The sequence below is a fragment of the Lathamus discolor genome, chromosome 4 (genome assembly GCF_037157495.1).
Source record: "Lathamus discolor isolate bLatDis1 chromosome 4, bLatDis1.hap1, whole genome shotgun sequence".
NCBI lineage: Eukaryota > Metazoa > Chordata > Aves > Psittaciformes > Psittacidae > Lathamus > Lathamus discolor.
In genome coordinates this window covers 48,127,453-48,148,341 of record NC_088887.1, presented here as the reverse complement: position 1 = coordinate 48,148,341, position 20,889 = coordinate 48,127,453, and the positions used below count along the sequence as shown (strand labels likewise).

Genomic DNA, 20,889 nt, shown 5'->3' with positions numbered 1-20,889 from the left:
CACTGGCACAAATTTTAAAAGGTAGATAATGACCACTAATACCAACGACAGGATATGGTAATAGCAGTATATCAATCAAGCTGTATTTTCCAGCTCGTTAAGAAATTCTGTATTTATGTACACCACTGCACAATTGGCCATGGTGAGCAAAGAAGTGCATTTATGAAAGGCAACTGACAGCCATAAGGATCAGAGTACCAAAATAGATTCATCTGGTCTGGCTTGGCCAAAACAAAATTTCTATTTCTCACTTAAGAAAAGGACCTAATTTTAATAGAAAGGAAGCCCAAAAAAACCCAAAAATACAAGAAAACAAAAAGACACCCCCACAAAACTACTAAGTTTGGTGCCTTGTGTGGAGGAGAAGGCAGTAAGTCAGCACTGGATCCGTTCTGTTTTATTAAGTCCTTGTGATTTTCTTTTTTAATTTTTGTTTTTCTTTTTGTAACTGTACCCTAGACTTCCCTCTGACCTCCTTATTATTCTTGTTGTAATGAAACTATAACTGCTATTGATATCACTGAAATAAACAAGAATGAGTTAACACTGGCGAAAAACTATTGCTACATTCAATAAACCAAAAACTCTGTGTCCAAAGGAACTGGGACAAATAATTTTAGTTTGGCTGCACAATTCAGTTTTGTTCTAGATCCAAACCCTTCTATAAGTCTAACAGTATTCCAACCACTTTGTTTCAGGCCTGTGCCTGCTAGATAGTATTAATTATTTACCTACTGAAAAATAAAATCAATGTTTTCTTTTTTTGGAACTATCATCATTCAAATACAACTAGATAAGAATTTCATTTTATTACTTGATCCTCTGACAAATACCTTTCCCTGTGAAACTACTGTCATTGAAATAAGAATTTCATTTTATTACTTGATCCTCTGACAAATACCTTTCCCTGTGAAACTACTGTCATTGAAAGTTAACACAGGAGGCCACTAATTTCATGACTTTGTTAAAGGTTTTTTTGCTTCTTTCTGGTTATAATGTATGGATCCATCTTTAGCCCTAATAGCCCCTGAAAACGAGGAAGTCAGGAACTGTGCTTACTGCTTACAGTCACTTTTTTACCAGGGTTTACATCAGACATGCACAGAAACAAGTAAATCAGTACGTTAAGAACTCCTTTTCCTTTCATGGACTCCTGAATTGAAGGACAAGGTAGTCCCTCCAAAAAACGTGACTTCAAACCTCAGGCAAGTAAGTAAGAAAGATTACCTTGGAGACAATTTACATCCACGTTGCAGGTATGCACTGAGTGTCCCAGTTGCTGCTAGCAACAGTCCAAGGTATGGAGGCGAAGGTTTCATAGGTCTTGAGGAAAACTCTGGGTGGAACTGAACTCCTACAAAATATGGGTGATCTACAAGACAGATGTCAAAAATAATTCTAAGATGTAGGAAGAAGATAGTAAAACAACTGTTATTGAAGATTTCACAGAATTAAAAAAGTCAGATCAGCATGTGTGAATTTAACAGTGAGGCAGCAGGATACCTTCACTTTTTCCACGAAAAGCAACTGACATCAGAGGCAGAAGATTAGTAAGACAAATTAAGGAAAAACCATGCTGTCATTCGACCCTAACATGCACAATGATGTAATTAAAAACTGAATAATAAACCTGTACTGACATGGGGGTGGGAGGGGAGGGAGGGAGAAGCAACCACGAAGTCTCCATTTATCATGTTATTTTCATAGTAGTTTGGTTTCCAACATATATTTATGCATGTATATTCAAAACATGCATCCATATATATCTGAGAGAAAAAAAATAAAACAGTTCCTAAAGGACCAAGCACCACCATATAGCCACTATTTACACACTAAGAGATGGGTATGATAGCAACATACAGAGAAAACTGTGGGAAACAAAGCTTCAAATAATTAGGCCTGGAATCCATCTCCTGGGACATAAAGTCCAGTCTCCTGTTACTGAATGCAGTCACATCATGTAGTCTCAAGCAAACAGGGTCAAGGTTCTGCCATAACACCTGCTAGTTTTTTTTTGCTCCTACTCAAAAACTCTTACAATACTCTTTCCTTTTGCTTTGAAACCTTTCCCTAATTCACAGGGCATCTTTGTTACTGCCAATTTATATATGCTGTCATTAATTCTCATGGCACTGCTCTTTCCTGCTGCTTGGCCTATGTGATTAAGGATGACTATCACTATCATTCAACTCTGCCTGCTAAGATAAACAAGCCATGCTGCTTCATCTCTCTTAAATCTTCAGCACTCTGTTTCCAAATCAAATCAATTCTTTTAACTACTGCTTCTGCTTTCCTTTTGTCTTCTTCAAAAGGGAAGGAAGGAAAAATGTTTTCGCTGTCTTCCATGATGTGCACCTGCTCCTTCTCTGAATATTGTCTTAAAGGAAATAACATTAATCACTTCTAGTGCCAGGACACTGAATGAAATCAACCACAGATCTCTTCTGGTTCAGCAATTTCCAAAATAATCCCATTCAAGGAATTTCTGTGCAGTATATAATAAGTGATAAGAAAAAAAGCTTTGTTTTTCTTCTATGAAGATAATATGATCTAGTATACTGATCTTGTCTCTGCTGCTATGCCTTACAGAGAACCTGGATCCTAAATTTATCTCATAACTTCTTTCTATCTACCATGGAAATTAGCTCTTTAAAGGTGTGAAACAAGGCAATGACAAAGCACCAAATATTTCCTGTGGGAATATTTTGCTTAAAAGCTTTGCCTGAGCTATCTGGTATAGTGTTATTTCTGTGTTTCTGCTCCAACCCACCCTCCTCCACACGATCATTATCTCTTTTTAGGAATCAGAGTCTCCTTGTAGCCCTTTGTGAAATAATTCCAGGTTTTACTGCTGCTTTTACTCTTTTCACAGTAGCATGCAGTTTAAAAATTCTGCCTGATTTATTTCACGATGCTTTCTCTGGAAATTCTTTCAGACACAGCAGGCAAAATAGCTCCCCAACACCAGCATGCGTAACAAAGGTAATATATCAGGAACATAGTAAGCAAAACCCACCATGACAATTAGTATTTTATGAATTCGCATGTATCCTTTGCTCTCAGATTACTCCCTGTGGGGCAGTTGTTCGACATTATTTGTAGGTGTCTGTATTCAAACCCTGGTTCAAAATTACAGTGCTGTTCTTCATTATACCATGGAGTACATAAAATGAATCTTCAGGAGCATCATGTCACAAATAGCACTCCATGGGATGATAATGTATTCTTATGATAAATTCATGCATAGAGTTTATCTTAACCAACGGCAATTAGAGCACATGTAAGAAAACAAAAAAACTTGTACCTTCATCTTCAGCTGGCTGATAGTCATTTAGCCAACAGTGACTTAAAAGCAAGGAGTTGACCAAAGAATCAAGGAAAATTAAAGGGATTGTTTCTAAGAGCTACCCTGTGTTGTATACACAAACATATGCAGTGTAGCTCCTTTTTATTTCAGAACTTTTTTAGAAAAGACATCAGCTCTTCCTTGGCAAAGCAGCCCCAATCTATGAGATTTCCACAGTATCAAACCCTCATCTGAATCACCTCTGTGATAGAAAGGAACTTGCTTTCTATCTGATTTGCATACTTTTTTTCTATAATTCTAAACAGAAGCTAACTGAGAGAGACACAAAGTAATTGGAAGGTATCTTGAGAGGTCTCTAGCCTCACCTTCTGCTCAAAGCAGGTTCAAGTTTGAAGTTAAATCAGGTTGCTAATGGATTTTTCTAGTAAAGTTTTGAAGGTTACTACCAGCAAGGATGGAGATTTCACATCCTCTCTAATTTATTCCAGTAATGGTTTATACTTTGGCTATACTGCATGTATGCATATTTCATATACTGAAGTAAACTGAACATATATTAGTTATCGGGACCTAAGTAAGAATATTAGAGGGTGTTTAGGGAGTAGGCCAATGTCATTGTGAAGATGGTTTTTATCTTTGAAGTGCCCAGGTGATCATGAAAGGTCTCTGGTGACTGGAGAAAGAAAGTCACCATGCTCTTCTTCAAGAGAGAAAGATGGAAGGAACTACAGGACAGTCAACCTAATCTCTGCTTATGGCAAGATTATGAAACAAACCCTCCTCCAAGGCATTTCCAGACATATGAAAGACAGGAAGACAACTGGGCACAACAACCCTGGGAACAATCAGTCTTTGGATTAAGGGAGAGCAGTAGCCTTCCTTTATCCTAACTTCACAATGCAAAGATTTTGATATGGTTTCCTAGCATCCAATCTGGGAGCTGTGGACTATGGATAGACTACAAAGTGTGTTAAAAAATGGCTGGACTATTGGGTTCAAAGACTAGTGGTGAGTGGTTTGAAATCCAACAAACAGCATACTTGGAGATACTCAAAACTTGACTGATACAGCTCTCAACAACCTGATCCCTATTTGAAGGTAGCCCTGTGTTGAAGCAGAGGGCTAGACTAGCTGACCTACATCACTCTATGATTCTACTCAGCCAAATCCCACTAAGCTAGAATTAGGACCTTTTGGAAAAGGAGCATGTCTCCCCTGATAATCAAATACATGCACAATCCTTGACAAGAGTAAGATGCCTCCTAACACCCTCTGAATCTTCACCCACTGCAACACACAGGTGGAGTCAGCAGTATTTCCCAATATGATCTTGGCTGTTATGACAGATAAATATTATTCCTATACGCATTTAAGAACTGAAAAACTGATAGTTTACATGGTTTTAATAGATTTAGAAAGTACTACAGACAAGTAAGACACTCACTCTCCAGTTCAATAATTTCCATCCTCTTCCCCTCCGTATCATGGCCAACAAATTTCAAACCTTTCTCTTCAAAGCAGTGAGTCAACTCTGGGTTCACCTGAAATATTCAAAGTAATAATAATTGTAATTCTATTTATTTATGGATTTAACAAACAGTAGAGGTTATTTGTAATGTTTTCAGTATGCATACAAGAATAAGAAGGATTGAGAAAACAGTTGGGAACTTGTGCTTTCTTGTTTTAGCAACTCAGGTATAAATTTGTAAAAGTGGGCATGCTTATTTAATAAGAGGTGAATTAGTAATTTTAAAACTTACTACATAATACTAAAAAAAAAAAATTAAATTCAGAGTCTCTCCTGCTTGCTATCCTCTTGATTCTGCGCAGCTTGCATTTCTCATTTTTTACATGGCCCACTGCAGTAGGCATAAAGGCTAACCTCCTTTTTGAACACTGCATTTCAGTGGTTATGACACAAGCTGTGGTTCAGCTTCTCCTTCAAACTGAAGAGTTCTGCAGTGAGCTGTTTCATTTCCTTGGTGATATTCTAACCACTCAGTTATTATTCAAACTCTGAGCACCTTTACCACGATCACATTCTCCTCCAAGCTTTTTAAGGAAACTTAACATGGTCTGAATCAGTCTGCAGCACGCATACGTCTCATAGCTCAGGTCCCTCTGTAGATACTGGTGGAGTCAGGTCCCTTCTGAACTATCTGAGAAATAACTCCAGGAGTCCAGCTCTCACCTAGTTCCTCAAAGGACAGTACCTTGAATATACAGAGATGTTCTCAAACAGAGGAGTGGACCTATACAAAAGGCATACAGAGTTGGATGGTAGGAAGCAAGTGATCTGTATTAGCCTCCAAGTTGTAGATGCCTGAAGTCCACCTACATTTGATGCCTGAAGTCTACCCATATATGAAAGAATGTGCACCACCTGGACATAATCTAAGCTGTTAAATAAGCCAAATCAGCCAAGGATCAACACATTAAGGATTATAAGCCTTTAGCTTTCAAATACTCCTCAGAAAGTCAAGTAATCTCTGACATCACTCTCCAATACCATTTTGCTAAGACACTGCAACTTCTCCACCACAGAAACAGCACCCTAATTATGCCTCTCTATGGATCACTTGCAAGAACACCTCTGCAATACTGTGCCTAGTTTCAGGCCCCTCAGCACAAAAAAGACTGACAAAATATTGCAAGTCCTTAGGAGACCCAACCAGGATGATTAAGGGGCTGGACCACATGCAGCATAGAAGGAGAGACTGGATGAGCTGGATTTGTTCAGCCTGGAGAAGAGAAGGCAGAGAGCAGATCTTGTTGCTGACTTCAACTATTTAATGGAATGGTATAAAGAAGACTGAACCAGACTATTCTGAAAGATGCACAGCATAAGACCGAGAAATAAAAGGCAAACTGCCAAAGGAAATGTCCTATTAGATATAAAGGAAAAAAGGGATCATAATGAAGTGGTTAAGCATTGGAACAGATTGTCAAAAGATCAACATCTTCATCTTCAGAGAGATTCAAACTAGAGGTAACAAAATCCTAAGCAGTCTGATCTAATTTTGAAGCTGGCTCAGCAAAAACAGGAAGCTGAACCAGAAGACTGAAGAGGCTCCTTCTGATCTAAATTACACTATCTATTACCAAATTTTGGGTTATGTTTCTACATTGGCTTTAAGGAGAATCATGCTTACCAAGATAAACGTAATTTGCTTGAGCTTTAACTTCTGAGTACAACCTACACTAGCAGTGCTTACCTCATATCGATGCCTGTGTCGCTCCTCCACAAACATTTCATCACCATAAAGCTTCCCTAAATATACAAAAAAAGAGAAATTAATGCTCATGTCTTGCTTTAATAGTTATTACAACACTTCAATGTAATTTTTAAACATCAAATTTAGAACGTAACAGGACACTCCAAGTTTACGCTTTTCTGAGTGACGACTAGTTTCGTTTATGTCACCCAAGTTTATTCAGGATTCACATTCAACATTCCTTAACCAGAAATAGCTTAGGTAGACTACAGTCTAAAGGTCACATTTAAACTAATTTAGACTGTAAAGCCTAAAATAAAGTAAGTTTGAATGAACAAGCAACATAAAATCCCTTCAGGGTATTACAACAGTTGTACATAATAGGTGCAGCAAAGGAAGCCTTTTAGTAACATCTGTTCCATTTTAATAGATAATGCATGCCAACTGGCATAATACCTCCAATGACAGAGAATATTGTTTTCCTCTCTTTTCCTGATCTCATTACCCAAAGGACTCTTGCAGTTCATTGAGCCTAATCTGGAACACTCTACATTCCAGAGAGACAAGGGGTAAGTTAGAAGCATGCAGTAAACAAGAATTTAATCATATCTCTCATTTACAGCCATGGCTCAGACTTTGCTCTCAATTTATCTTAGTGTCATTAGGACTACAATCTCACTTAATGGTTGGTACAGGAACTAGACTGCAAGATCTCAAAAAATTGTGGAGTGATAGTACTGGAATTTTACAAAAATGCAAATATGCGTTAATTGAAGGAACTGCCTTTTCAAATTGAACTATTTCCACTCAAGTTGTAAAGCATCAAAAACAGGAATAAGATTTCCTGACTAAATTACCAGAGCTTTCTATGAGTCTTTCATAAAGTGAGGACTATGGCAGTGAGGCCAGGTGACATTTAAAGCTGAGGTATACTGGCAACTCTAGAGAATGACAAGCAATATTTAGGTCTGTCAAGAGCATAAAGCATAGGAGACTGGGGTACCAAAAAGCTTCAAGGGTAGAACAAGCAGTCCTGGTTCACACATCCTATCAGCTCATAAAGAAAATAAAATGTTCTGATCTTCTCCAAAAAATAATGACTTAAACTATCTGCTTTTCAGTTATCTCAACAGATTACTCACTGTTTATTTAAAGTGTTGGACCCTAATTGATCTTTTCACTGGGACTTCTAGATGTCTCTCATTTCTTTCTTTACATTCCAATCCTGGGTAAACATATATGGGAACAGGATCAGAATGAATGAGCTCAGGAAAGTTGTCACCAAAATGCTTGCTTGAGGTTGTAGTACTGTAACAAAATGTGCTTTGGCATTTTTGCTTTGCTACAGAGTTCCTATTCAAAAGGCAAGTCATAAGAGCAGAAATGTAACTTACTTAAAATGGAATTTTGTGTTTTGAAAACAGTCTTCCTCTTCCCCAGTCTCATTGTTCCACCCATATCTCCAGGATTGTGTTCTGGCATGTCAATAACCTGTAGAGAAAAATTGTATAAACACTGTTTCATCCAACACAGAAAAAAAAGCAGTAACTGCGTAACAGGCTGCACAGTTTTATAAATGGCAACATTACTAGTTTTTCCTCCAAGCACTCCCAATTATGACTACTCTTTGGTTTCCCTAAAGCATTGTTTTAAGTACTGGGAGTGTAATAGACTGAGAGTATTAGCTAACTGGTGTGAGACTTTTTAATGTAATGTTATGATCAACAAAAGCAATTTATTATTAATTCCTTAATTTAATTTTTGGGCTAGAAAAATTTTTTTTTTTTTTTTTACAAAATACCAAACCCAGATACCAAAATATTAGCAATAGGATAATTCTACCAAAAGCTATTCTTTGTTTCTATAACAGTACATACATTTTTTAAAACTGATAACTTCATAGATGAAAAAATCCTCCAAGTAATAAAGACAGCATCTCTGAAAAAGCAAGTCCCTGAACCACACAGTGATAGAGGCTGAAAGATTATCCTAGGTAAATATTTCTGAACACCAGTCCCTTTCCTATACTGTTCTTTATACAGAATGTTCCTTCTTACATTAAGAAGCAGAAACAGCTGTTGCATGAAGACAGCAAAAGTCTTCATTTTGGGGAAGTGGTGAGGAGTGAAAAGGCATGGAAAAGGAGTGGAAAGAAAGCACTCGTAACAAGACTATAATGTTGTAAAAGCAGAGTACTAAGAGAGGTGACTGCAACATTTCATGTTATATAAGTCACTAATTTATCACTGGGAGAAAACAGAAAAACATTCCCCCTTAGTTCCACCTTTACCAAAGGGTTTCTCAGATTGCCTCAGAATACACAGAACACTTTGCCTTGTATGTAGAATATGCTATTTAACATAAAATATGAAGAAAAGAATACACAAATACTGGGTTTGAGGACTGAAATGGATGAGTCAAATGGATGCTATGTGGGTCAAGTGGAATCCAGGATGGTGGGATTCAGAGGATGTGAGAAACTACAGTTTAATGAAAGGAGCATGTTTAGTTTTGCTTAGCTTGAAAAATCCTGCTGGGTCTCACAGTCATGTGACAAGGCAGACTTGAAGTCTGCCTCAGAGAAGTAAAACAGTTTAAAAGTGTAGAAACACGTAGGCAGAAACTATGACCAATGTATTCACACACAGACAGTCAGTGAGGAACGTAATTGACAAAGATTCTAAAAATATAAATATTCATACATATGGGTAATACGGAATTGGATTTTTATCAACCTTAGTTTGCCCTCTGGGAGTAATGAAAACAATTTCTGATGATACACCTCATAAAGTGAAGTTATTCAATTTAGAAAGGATGGTGGAAAGTGCTTGGCCTTTGGCCTTGTGCCAATGCATTTCAGCTGTGCAATTATCTCTCTATAACCTTATGCCTTCAAACTGCTATTTATAAGCTATATACCCATTACAAAATGTCACAAACAGGAGTTGTGATCAAACTGGTGGGGTATTACAAATACCTTAATTACCTCTCAAATCATGAAGGTGAGGACTATACAGAAAAAAAATAAAATATTCACTGAAACTTTATTACTTTAAAAATATGAAATTGTCTGCTTTTTACTTTATTTCCACCCATTTGCTTTCACATTTTTCCTGAAGTAGTTGCCACAAAACAACACAGGACACCAGAAGTGGTTAAAATGTATCCAGTATACTGTGTGTATGTGTCAAACACTCTGATCCTCTGAAATCAAACACAATTTTTCTGTGAGGTGTTATTTACTTGCCTACACCCCTACTACAGATAAATTTAAAAGTTATGCTCCTGACTCTTGTAAAATGGACATGAAGTAGTAACAAGCAGCTATCAAGTACTTCCAAGCATCTGCTTCTCTTGCAATTACAAAAATTTCACTTTAACAGCTGTTTCATAAATATTTGCAGTAGACAGGTTTTGTTTGCTTGTGTTTTCTTAAGTTTGGAGGCTAAAGTCAAGACTAGACATTCCTTCATCCTCAAAAGTGTACCAAGCACCTAAATACTGTCCCTTTAGATTTTTCTCACCTTTAGATTTTAATTCCTCACCTTTTGATTTTTCTTCCTAAAAATTTGGGGCAGGATGTTTTGGTCTAATTTTGCTAACTGAAGCGTGGTAATACTCAGGTGTTTGAGGTGTCATCCTCCACCCCCTCCACCCCACCCCCCCCCCCCCAAAAAAAAAAAAAAAGATTTTACTATTTTCATCTTCGCTGTACTAAGATATTCTATCAAAACTTCGAGCACAGTGCCACAAATAAAAGGAAACATCGGGATACAATAGGTGGGATGGCAACTTCCTGAAAGACATAGCTCAGCTCTTAAAAACCTGGCTCCAAATGAAGTGGACCTGTCTATGCAGTGTATAGCAGATTTCACTAATATATTGTGCTTAAATGTGTCCTCTAGGAAGACTTAAAATCATCAGTTAGCAAATATACGGTTTCCGGTTCAATTAAACAGAGCGTATCTGTTCAAACAGGGTATGGCCACACTCTCAGCTCTTCCTTCTCTCAGCAGGCAAAGAACACTGATCCTCACGAGTCCCACTAAAGCTCTAGACTGGAATCCTGGAATCTAGATTGGAACCTGGAATGAAGTCACACTGTGAAAGCACAGCTTCATCTGTTCTCCTGAGGGCTTCTGCCACCCTCTCTCAGAACCTGACATGGGGCTGCAAGCCCAACAAAAATTTCACTGGAGAATCGGACTCTCAGGGAAGAGTCAGGCAATTTTCCTCAACTAATCTCTGTCTTCAAAAAGGCCCGTTTCCATGACTCAACAGTTATATTAGTGTGGTCAGGAACACATATTCGAAAGATAATCCAATCCTTAAAACCTTCCCTAATATCTCCTGAGTCCTAACTGAAATGTCTTTTAAGAAACATCACATGATACAACTGTTCAACCTTATTTCTACCAGTGGCAAATTTTCTGCCAATATGACAGCAATATTGAGTTTTGATCTCAAGCAACTTACTGCATGTGTTCGTATTTTGTTATTAATATGTTTATTATAAACCAGCTCTCCATCTTCCCCAAGATTTTTATGTTTATGATAGTAAGAAAATAGACGCTTCAAATATTTTTCATAGTCAGGTGAGGAAAGGAGCTACTTATGAGGTAGTACCTCCAAGTTATTCTGACTCTGGATCTTCCGTTTTGATATGCTCTGTGACTCTGATCAACTTCAGCAACTATTACAGCACATCCCTCAGTGTTTATATATTACATGAGTTTCTCTGTAACAAAGTTTGTGCAAGAAGCTTTTGAAAGCAAAGTGACACCACTGCCCTACACTCCCAGGGCAGTAATAAGCATCAGAAAAGCAACTCATTATGGCAAATTATGGAAAATTTTGCCATATTTATCAGAATTCATTTGATCAGATAAGACGAACCTTCAAGTGGTGGTTATTCTGAACAACTGTGCAACTGAATAGATTCTTCAAAGAGCTTATGCTTCCTGCCACAGAATAAATCAGCTCTCACTATGCAATAGTTCTTTGAAAGACTGGAGAACAGCATAGAACAAGAGGTACCACAAGCAACAAAAAGGCATCAGCAGTGAGGATGCAAAAAGGGATAAGGAATTTCTCATCCAAATCTCTGAGAACTGCGAGCACTACAGGGATTTTACAGAGACCACATATTATACTTAGCAGACAGTCAACATGAAATAAATCATCACTCTGAAATAATACAAAACACATCTTAAACAGTCTGATCAGTATTAAATCATTCTACTGATGAATAGTGACTTTAACTACTGATTTTCTTTCAGAAATCTACTGCTTGAGTTGTTCGAATGTTGTCAGGACACATATAAAAATTAATGAGAAAACCTCTCAAGCCCAGACACTCAATACGGAGCAACCAAGGCCCTGAAAATACACCACCTATCATTTTAGTAATCACCCCTGAACCATTAAATTTTGTCTTTGCTTTGCCTCACAGCCTGCAATGCATTTTGAAAAATACATCTACTATGGATACTGGGCCTGGGAGGGGGATGTTAGGGGTGTCTGTTTGGGTTTTGTCTGGGAAGGATGGGTGAGGAAAGGTGGGGAGGGAGAGGAACATTATTTAATTTGAACAAGTCATTGGGAAGTCAGCTTTGGAAGCAGATTTTTAGGTTTTTTGCTTTTTTACTCTGCCCTCGTCTGCCAAGGAAATGATTTGTCACTGCTGAAATAAATTGTTACACATGTAAATGCTGATCAAAGCATCAGGAGAAGCCCTGACCCTAAAGATTAATTGAACACTGAAAAGAGGCTCTAAGACACTCAGCACACAAGAGATGTGCAGAGAGAAAGCAAACAGGAGTAGTGAATACAGTGACAGGTATTGATGAATATTAATCCCTGCTGAACACAGCTATAAAAAAAAACAAAAAACAAAAAAACAACAAAACACAAACTAACAAAGACTCAAACCATTCTTTTATTGCCTCTTCCATTCAGGATTTGTCAGTACTGGCTAGATTCAACCTCATCTGTTTCATTCACAAGTTCATCAATAGACAGACCCAGCCACCTACAAATGGGATGTTTATACTAACATTTTAGAAACAATAGTACAATCATTTTAACGAAAAGAATTGATGGATGCAATACTAAGTACAGTACTGACAGCTTCCAACTTGGCAAGTAAAGCAAAAATACATTCTTTCCCTGTTCATTCAAAACCAAGGTTTAAATATTTCCAGTTACTGAAAGAAGGTGAAAGGATCACCTATCTGCCAGAATCACCTATTCTCTTATTTCCCAAAGATATCCTAGTTCCAAGCAAACCCCATCATTGCCTACTTATCTAAAGCACTCAGCCCCCGAAGATGGAACTAGCCACATAGGATAAAGCCACTTGCAGATTTCAGACTACTCAGCGCTCTATTACTCTGACTGAAGTAATGCTTGTTTTCAAAAATATTACCACCACCACATATAAGATCAAAGCAGAAATCATCTATAGCTGACTCGTGCAGCTATACAGTGATATGAGCAACCAGCTTGAAAAATCCTGTTCTCTACTCTCTTAACTAAACTACATCACAGTATCCAAATATTCCAGCAAGTATCAGCTTAAATTTCTTAAACTCTTAAAATCTCATAGCCTGTTATTGTCAAACGTTTTCCAGTTTGGAAAATCCTCTTTTACAAAGATCTGTTATTTCCTGGTTTACAATTAAGTAACTGCCTTTCAGCATTTATTTAATTAAAGCCTAAAAACTCTCTAAGAAGGACTGTGTCTGAATAAGCAGAAATTCTGGTGCAGAATGTAACATTTTCTCCACAAAATGTTACAAAGGGTGTAACTTCTTTTTCAAACAGTGCTTGCTTACTCATAAGCAAAGTGCAGTGAGCAGAAAAAGTTAATGGAGATGTTGATATGCAAAGCCTATACAGATACTGCATAACAGATTTTAGAACTCATTCTAGTTATTCCAACCATATGTCCCAGAGTCAGCTTAAATACTTCATCAAGCAGAAAAGTTCAAACTGTCAGTACTAGCAAAAGGAATCAGGTCAAGCAGTGCTGGCTGTAGAAATACACTGGAGGGCCAGTCACACCACGCCAGGGAGTGCAGGATTTGTCAGACTTGAATAACCAAAGGGAAGTGGAAGGCTGTTCTAGGCTTTGGACCAGTACAGCTCATACTACAATTAATCACCAAATATTCACTAATTTAATTTCAGAAAGATCAGCACATCTATAGCCAGCAGAAATCCTTCCCTTCCTACCACATTCATCTATTAAAAAATCAGAACCCTGTCACTGCCTTTGAGACTTCTCCAACTGAAATTAACAGTATGTGAAATTTTGCCTTTCTAATTCACTTAAATCCACATGTGTACATCAGAAGGAGGAAGGCATGAAGTGAGTTTGTACCTCTGAGCATTCCAAAGCAGAGGGAAGAACCTAGAGAGGGAGGCAGAGCCTGGTGCTCTTTTCGTCAAACACCCCAGCCACAAAAACAAGACACAGATAATCAAACACAGCCTGAGATTGTTTAAGCTCATGTTTGATGCTTCTTGACTCAGGTAATTATATCCTACAGACAACTGCCATGGAAGACTTGCCCACAGACAAGCCCCACTAACTAAGCTACGCAAAGTAGCCAAGGAGACATGAGATTGTCCTCGGTAGAGACAAAGCACACATTTTACCCTTAAAACTGTCCACTGTGTTCTGTACTTCTTCTACCCTGAGTTACCACAAGTAAGCAAGAAACCATTATTCTTCCATTAACAAGGTAGCATTAGAATCATTTCATTATCACTCATCTCTGCCTACAGCATGCAAGGCAGAAGGAAAATTATTTACTTCAAAGAAAGTAAGCAGAAGGATTGCTTACTTTAAGTGCTCACTACTCCAGACCTTCAACTGAGAAAAATTTCTGCTACCTGCTTCCAGACGATGCTTAGTACCAGAACCTGCACCATCCTACTATTTATTTTTTTTTTAATTCTATTCATCTGCCATAAAAATCAGCAACCTCATAGGGAAGATAAGCAGAACTAGCAGCTGGTTTCCATCCCATTTCCCTAACATAATCAGACCACTTCCAGACTCCTGAGTAAGACTGACTGCATTTCAACCTCTGATCCTTCTCACAGAACGGTGTCACCAACTATCCTGATAACCTGTCTGTCTTCCACTTCTGCCTAGCAGTGATTTGGTACTTGATGATCAGGGATGCAGAAACTAAGTGGTTTAGTTTAGAAAGTGCATGGGCAAGTAGAAAATTACAGTTTTCCCTATTTTCATTTATATACTAGCTGGAGGTACTTTTTAATTGGAAGGTACTTTTGTGGTGGTGTAAAACTTCCCAGCTAACTTCAGAGCTATGAAAAACACCCTGGAAAGGTCCTGGATCAGTTTAAAGATTTTTTTTGAGTAATCTCTTTCAAATCAGAACAGCAAGCCACAGCCATTTGTTTGTAATTATTTTTTAAGCCCTTCTCTTTTTCAGGCCTGCCAAATCAGGTGCAGGGGCACGTTTGCCACAAATCTATTAAATTGTGTGTGCACATCCTAAAGAATAACAGTTGATGTAATGGAAATAAAATACATCTGTGGACTATTTCTTTCATTTGTTGGAGATGGAAAAGCATCCTATCAAAAGGATAGCTATTTGAATAGGGAAAAAAAAAAAAAAGTAAGGTAATGGTACAATACTATACTTTGAAATTGAAAAAGAATCTGGAAGTTTTCAAGTAAGTACTCACAAGGTAGTTTAACTTCTGTTTTAAGAAAAATTGCTTTATTGTCTGTGATTCAGTCTAATAAATCATTTTTACGTTTTATCTGACAACACATGCTTGACTGAGATGAACAACTTCATGCAGTTTAATTATTTCACCAACTAGCTTTAGCTACTGCACATTTGATTAACAGATCATTAAATGGAGGTTTTAAACTGAAGGAAAAAATATACCATCATGTTGCTTGATACTGCCACAAGAAAATGCCTTATTTAGAATCTGGACTAGACGAATGAAACCGAAATAAAGGACACTAGATCCATGAGGATTTCTGTGCTATAGATACGTTGGAAGCAGCCCAGTTTCACAATTAGAGCATTATACTTCATATAATACCCAAAGATCAGTGGCAGACCATCAGCTTTAATGATTAGTTGACCACATATCGAAAGGGACACCAGAATTTAAACCCTGATTCTCTACTAGTTGAGCTAAAATAGTATCTCTGATAGGTGAGTATTTTATTAAAATCAGCTGAATAGGAAGAAAAAGAAAGTATCTTGAAATGTTTTGAAGGCACTGCAGTGCAAACACGTTAAAACTTCTACAAGGTATTTTGCAGGCTGTATATCTTTGCAAAAAAAAAAAAAAAAAACCCACTAAAGCTGTAGAGAATTGCAGAGAGCTGTAAAAGTAAATGTTACTCTAATCCCAGTGCCAGAATTTTGGGCCAATCTAACTCCTTTAACAAGCAGCTTAGCTTAGTTCATTCTACAAAACCACACAAAAAGACCAGCTTATGCCAACCACTGTAGCCTTTAATTGAAGCAATCCGTTCTGATAAGGAAGTCTATTTTCTTTTCAACTCTACTTCTACATTTCAGCAGTCACTATGTAGAAATGAAGATAGATGAATGAAGACATGTTGATAATGAAGGGTATCATACTAACACAATACTAATTTACAGTATAGTCACGTTTCTTCCTCCCTTCTACCCCCTTCTTCTCTTTGTTTTCATTTTTACATTTTGAAACAGCATCTCATAAGGGATCACACCCAGGAACAACACTGCGCAAGCTGAAGTAATTGTTTCTGGAAGGTAAGCAGGGTCGCTTTTACTGTTTAAACAGAGATATATATCTACTATGTAGATATCTCGGAATACTTTATATGTAGTTTTGTACTGTCCTCCTTCTTGCTTCTTCTTGGTTTAACTCCTGTTTAAATGTCACGCCAGTCCCCTCACCTCTACTACCTGGTAACATTCTGCTCCCTGTAACAAAATGGAAGTACTTATCAAACTGAAGTTGGCCACCCCGTGACTTAGTGGTTCTCCTACTTAATTTACTAAATTGAGTTATTCTAGTAAAGACAATCTTGTGGAATAATAGCAGAACAGAAATACTCTAACAGGGAATTTCTAAGCAAAAGCCTCTGGCACAACCACTAATTTTAACTACTTCCATTTGTCTTCCATGGTACACCAAAGACAATAAAAGTACCTTGGCCTGTCTGGTCATTCATGCCTGCTACTTTTCCTAAACTACAAAGAATAATCTGAAGATGCTGGATATCTCATTAGGCATATAGAATGGACACCTCATCCAATGGAAAGCCTCCAGCAAGGAATAATAGGATTTTCTTTGCCCTATGAAGTCAACAGCAGTAGTGAAGATTATTTCCAAGAGTTGTTACCCTTTTCACTCATACATTGTAACGTTCCTCATTCCAGTTGGAGAACTGGAAGAACTAAAGCAAGTGCTGGGTATCATACAATGTAATCAATGCACTGACTTTTTAATTTTAGGATTTTCAGGAAAAAAAAATGAAAAAACAAACAAACAAACAAAAAAAAACACATAACACAAACCAGTAAATTATATTTAAAAAAAAAAAAAAAAAGCCAGAGCATAGGGAGATAATTGCAATGATACAACTTTAACCACTTAGATTATCTTGCAGAAAAGTACACTGGCATTTTCATTACTGTCTATCCAACAACAGTACATTATCTTTTATGCTTCAGAAAACCAAAAGTAGTAACACATATTAATATTATAGCAGAGATTAATTACCTTAGTTATCACTGTCAGTCATTTCAAGGATGCTCTGAGTCACATGCTTTACAATACATTTAATAGTTTCTTGCTTCCAGTCAGAAAAGCTTCAGCTAGCCAAAGATCAACTTGCCTTTAAGAATCTTAATTCTGGTAGAAGACTTATGACCTACAATCCAAATAATTTTTATTTGAAGCAGGAACCACAATGTCTTCCTTCTGAGCAGGCTCCTTCTTTCCTCACTTTGTTCTGCCTCCTCCAAAAGTCTGCTAAACATCACTGTCCAAATCATAACTTAATCCTGCACTCCTTGTAGTCGTCCTTCTAGCACACTATCATCTTCAACATAAAATAACAAGACTTCTCTAGAATTTGCTTTCCTTAATTGTGATTATATAAGCCTCAGGGTCAAGTTCAAACTGTGTTTAGAAGACAAGTGGCTTGACCAGTTGCATGCATGCTATGTTGGCAGAGCTCAAATGTTAATCACTTCCTCCCCCAGCAAGACATCAATGAGCACCACCAGGATGTTTGTATTCAACTACGGGAGCCAGAGTTAACATGACAGTACAGACGTATGTGTGCAGTTCTTGTTTGCTAATGGATCATAAAACCAGAAATGCAAATCTACATACTTATTTTAATAAGTAAATATGGTACACGCTTTTTTGCAATATAACCAGATAGAGATACGTGGGAGGAAGTTAGAAGAGAGGAGCAGAGAAGATGTGTGCATGCTTGTGGAGAACCATCAGGAAAAAGGCCAGAGGAGGATAAATTAATCTTCAGATCATTTCTTATTTAGCCACAAGATGGTAAAAGCCTACAGAAAATATTTTACCAATACCATTTCTAAGAAAGTAGCAGTTAAAGAGTAATGTCACCTTTATGCTACCACAAATCAAGTAAGTATTTCATTAGCATGACATCAGATGAACACACCCAGCATAATTCAGACATCCTCTGTGAAAAGCGGGGGTGGCCAGGCACAGATCAATTCAACAGATAATGCAATGATGCACTCAAATGCTACAAATGTTTACCACGCAACCAGCAAAAGATTACCACACAGCAAAAGTTCTAGGCTGTGTCACCAACTGGCACAGTATCACAAAGCTAAGCAGATAGTTCTCATACAAAGCAACACAGAGCAGCTACAACCTCACAAAGTAACCAGTTATTTAACGGTGCCCATACAAAAAACATTTTATCTTTCACCTGCACCTCTAATAGTTTGTTTCCAATGACAGAGCAAAGAGTCACAAAACATGATAAAGAATTTTTAGTTAAAATCTACAGTGAATAACTGTCGAATCCATTGCAAATGAAGTTCTGTTGTTCAGTTTCTAACTTCACAGTACAGATTCTTATCATAGAATCATACAGAATCATAGAATAGTGAGGGTTGGAAAGGACCTCAAGATCATCTAGCTCCAACCCCCCTGCCATGGGCAGGGACACCTCACACTAAACCAGCTCACCCAAGGCTTTGTCAAACCTGGCCTTGAACACCGCCAGGGATGGAGCATTCACAGCCTCCCTTGGCAACCCATTCCACTGCCTCACCACTCTAACAGTAAAGAATTTCTTCCTTATATCCAATCTAAACTTCCCCTGTTTAAGCTATAACCTGTTACCCCTTGTCCTGTCACTACAGGCCCTAATGAAGAGTCCCTCCCCAGCATCCCTATAACCCCCTTCAGATACTGGAAGGCTGCTATGAGGTCTCCATGCACCCTTCTCTTCTCCAGGCTGAACAGCCCCGACTTTCTCAGCCTATCTTCACACAGGACGTGCTCCAGCCCCCTTATCATCCTCGCGGCCCTCCTCTGGACTTGTTCCAACACTTCCATGTCCTTTTTATGTTGAGGACACCAGAACTGCACACAATACTCCAGGTGAGGTCTCACGAGAGCAGAGGTAGAGGGGCAGGATCACCTCCTTCGGCCTGCTGGTCACTCTCCTTTTGATGCAGCCCAGGATACGGTTGGCTTTCCGGGCTGCAAGCACACACTGAAGCCAGCTCATATTCATTTTCTCATCGCCCAACACCCCCAAGTCCTTCTCCGCAGGGCTGCTGTGAATCTCTTCTCTGGCCAACCTGTAGCTTCATCACATATAAATCAAGGATGGAAGACAAATACAAAATTAAGAATACAGAACACATCATTTAATAAATGAGTCTTAATTTTGAGGGAACCTCTTATTGATAGGGAGCCAGAACACTTGTTAAAAACAAAACTTTGGCTAATTGCTTTTATTTTCAATTAAAATCACGTAATTCAGAACATAATGAACAGACCACTTACATCTCATTAAGTGCACCCTTCCAACTCAATTATGCAACCAATTTGAATTCCTCCTGTTTTTCTTGCCTACATACTCTTAGGCACATATTCAATTTCCATTCTCACTCCTGGATGTCTTCAGGGCTCTTACAAAAAGAGTGGAAGTTCTCAGCTGCACCACAGACCTTTTCTTTAAAGGTTGTCCTGGTTTCAGCTGGGTTAGAGTTAATTTTAATTTCTAGTAGTTGGTACAGTGCTGTATTAGGGCTTTAGTCTGAGAACAATGCTGATAATACACCAATATTTTAGTTGTTGCTCTGTAGCACTTACTCTGATCAAGGACTTTTTAGTCTCTCATGCTCTGCCAGTGAGGAGGGACACAAGAAGCCGGGATGGAGCAGAGACAGGACACATGACCCAAACTAACCAAAAGGGTATTCCATACCACATCATGCCCAGTATATAAACTGGGGGAAGTTGGCCAGGAATCACTGATCACTGATCTGGGATGGGCTGTATATTGGTCAGTGGGTACTGAGCAATTGCACTATGCATTTCTCAGGGGTGAGGCTTATTCTTTCCTCTCTTTGTCTCTTTATTTCATATTATCATTATTATTATTGTATTATATTTTACTTTTATTTCAAGTATTAAACTGTTCTTATCTCAACCCACAGATTTTTCCATTTTTTCCAGTTCTCCTTCCCATCCCACTGCGAAGTGAGTGAGCAGCTGCATGGTACTTAGTTGCCAGCTTAGGTTAAACCATAACACAGACATCAAGCCATTTTGGAAAGGCAAGTGTTTCATTACCTGCACCTGGTATGAGAAAAACAAAGCAGATTAAGCAATTTGTTTAACTTAGCAGAACCACAACCTCTGTGACACCTAATCTTGTTCCTAACACTTCAGAAACAAGGCAGCTAATGATACTGAAACTCATATATTCCCAGGTGAGCATCTAACAAAGCCAGCGTCTTAGTGTAACTTGGTCAGTTATCCATGTAGGAGAAACTTCTATGGAGATGACCTTCATAATATTGGAGGTGATTTCATATAGTTTTCAATATATGAACTGTAGCATACAGGTAATCTATTTCATTCTTTCAAATGTTGTGGGGTTGAGTGTTTTGTTTGGTTTTTGTGGTTTTATGGGTTTTTATATATACACAATTTCTGAAAGGTTGTTTGCATGGGTTGTTTTTGGGGGCAAGCAGGTCACTTTGTCATAGAAGGTGATCAGGTTTGCCAAGCACAATTTGCCCCTGGTGGGTTAATGCTTGCTTCTCCCACACACGTGCTTCATTTGAATTGTGATAG

General features: G+C 38.0%; 1 protein-coding gene across 6 annotated transcripts in view; it reads right to left on the bottom strand.

Moving 5' to 3' along the window:
• CTPS2 (CTP synthase 2) overlaps positions 1–20,889 on the bottom strand; it is a 68,209-nt gene that overhangs the window by 10,943 nt on the left and 36,377 nt on the right. For 3 of the 6 annotated variants that reach the window (XM_065677389.1, XM_065677391.1, XM_065677390.1), the window contains exons 14-17: positions 7,917–8,013; positions 6,523–6,578; positions 4,752–4,848; positions 1,228–1,372 (exon numbers count right to left, since the gene is read on the bottom strand). In XM_065677389.1, the coding sequence (XP_065533461.1) occupies positions 1,228–1,372; positions 4,752–4,848; positions 6,523–6,578; positions 7,917–8,013 (395 nt within the window). Of the gene's footprint in view, positions 1–1,227; positions 1,373–4,751; positions 4,849–6,522; positions 6,579–7,664; positions 7,748–7,916; positions 8,014–17,109; positions 19,389–19,429; positions 20,389–20,889 lie in introns of those variants that run through there. The other 3 variants (XR_010612263.1, XM_065677392.1, XM_065677393.1) reach the window with 3 other exon arrangements.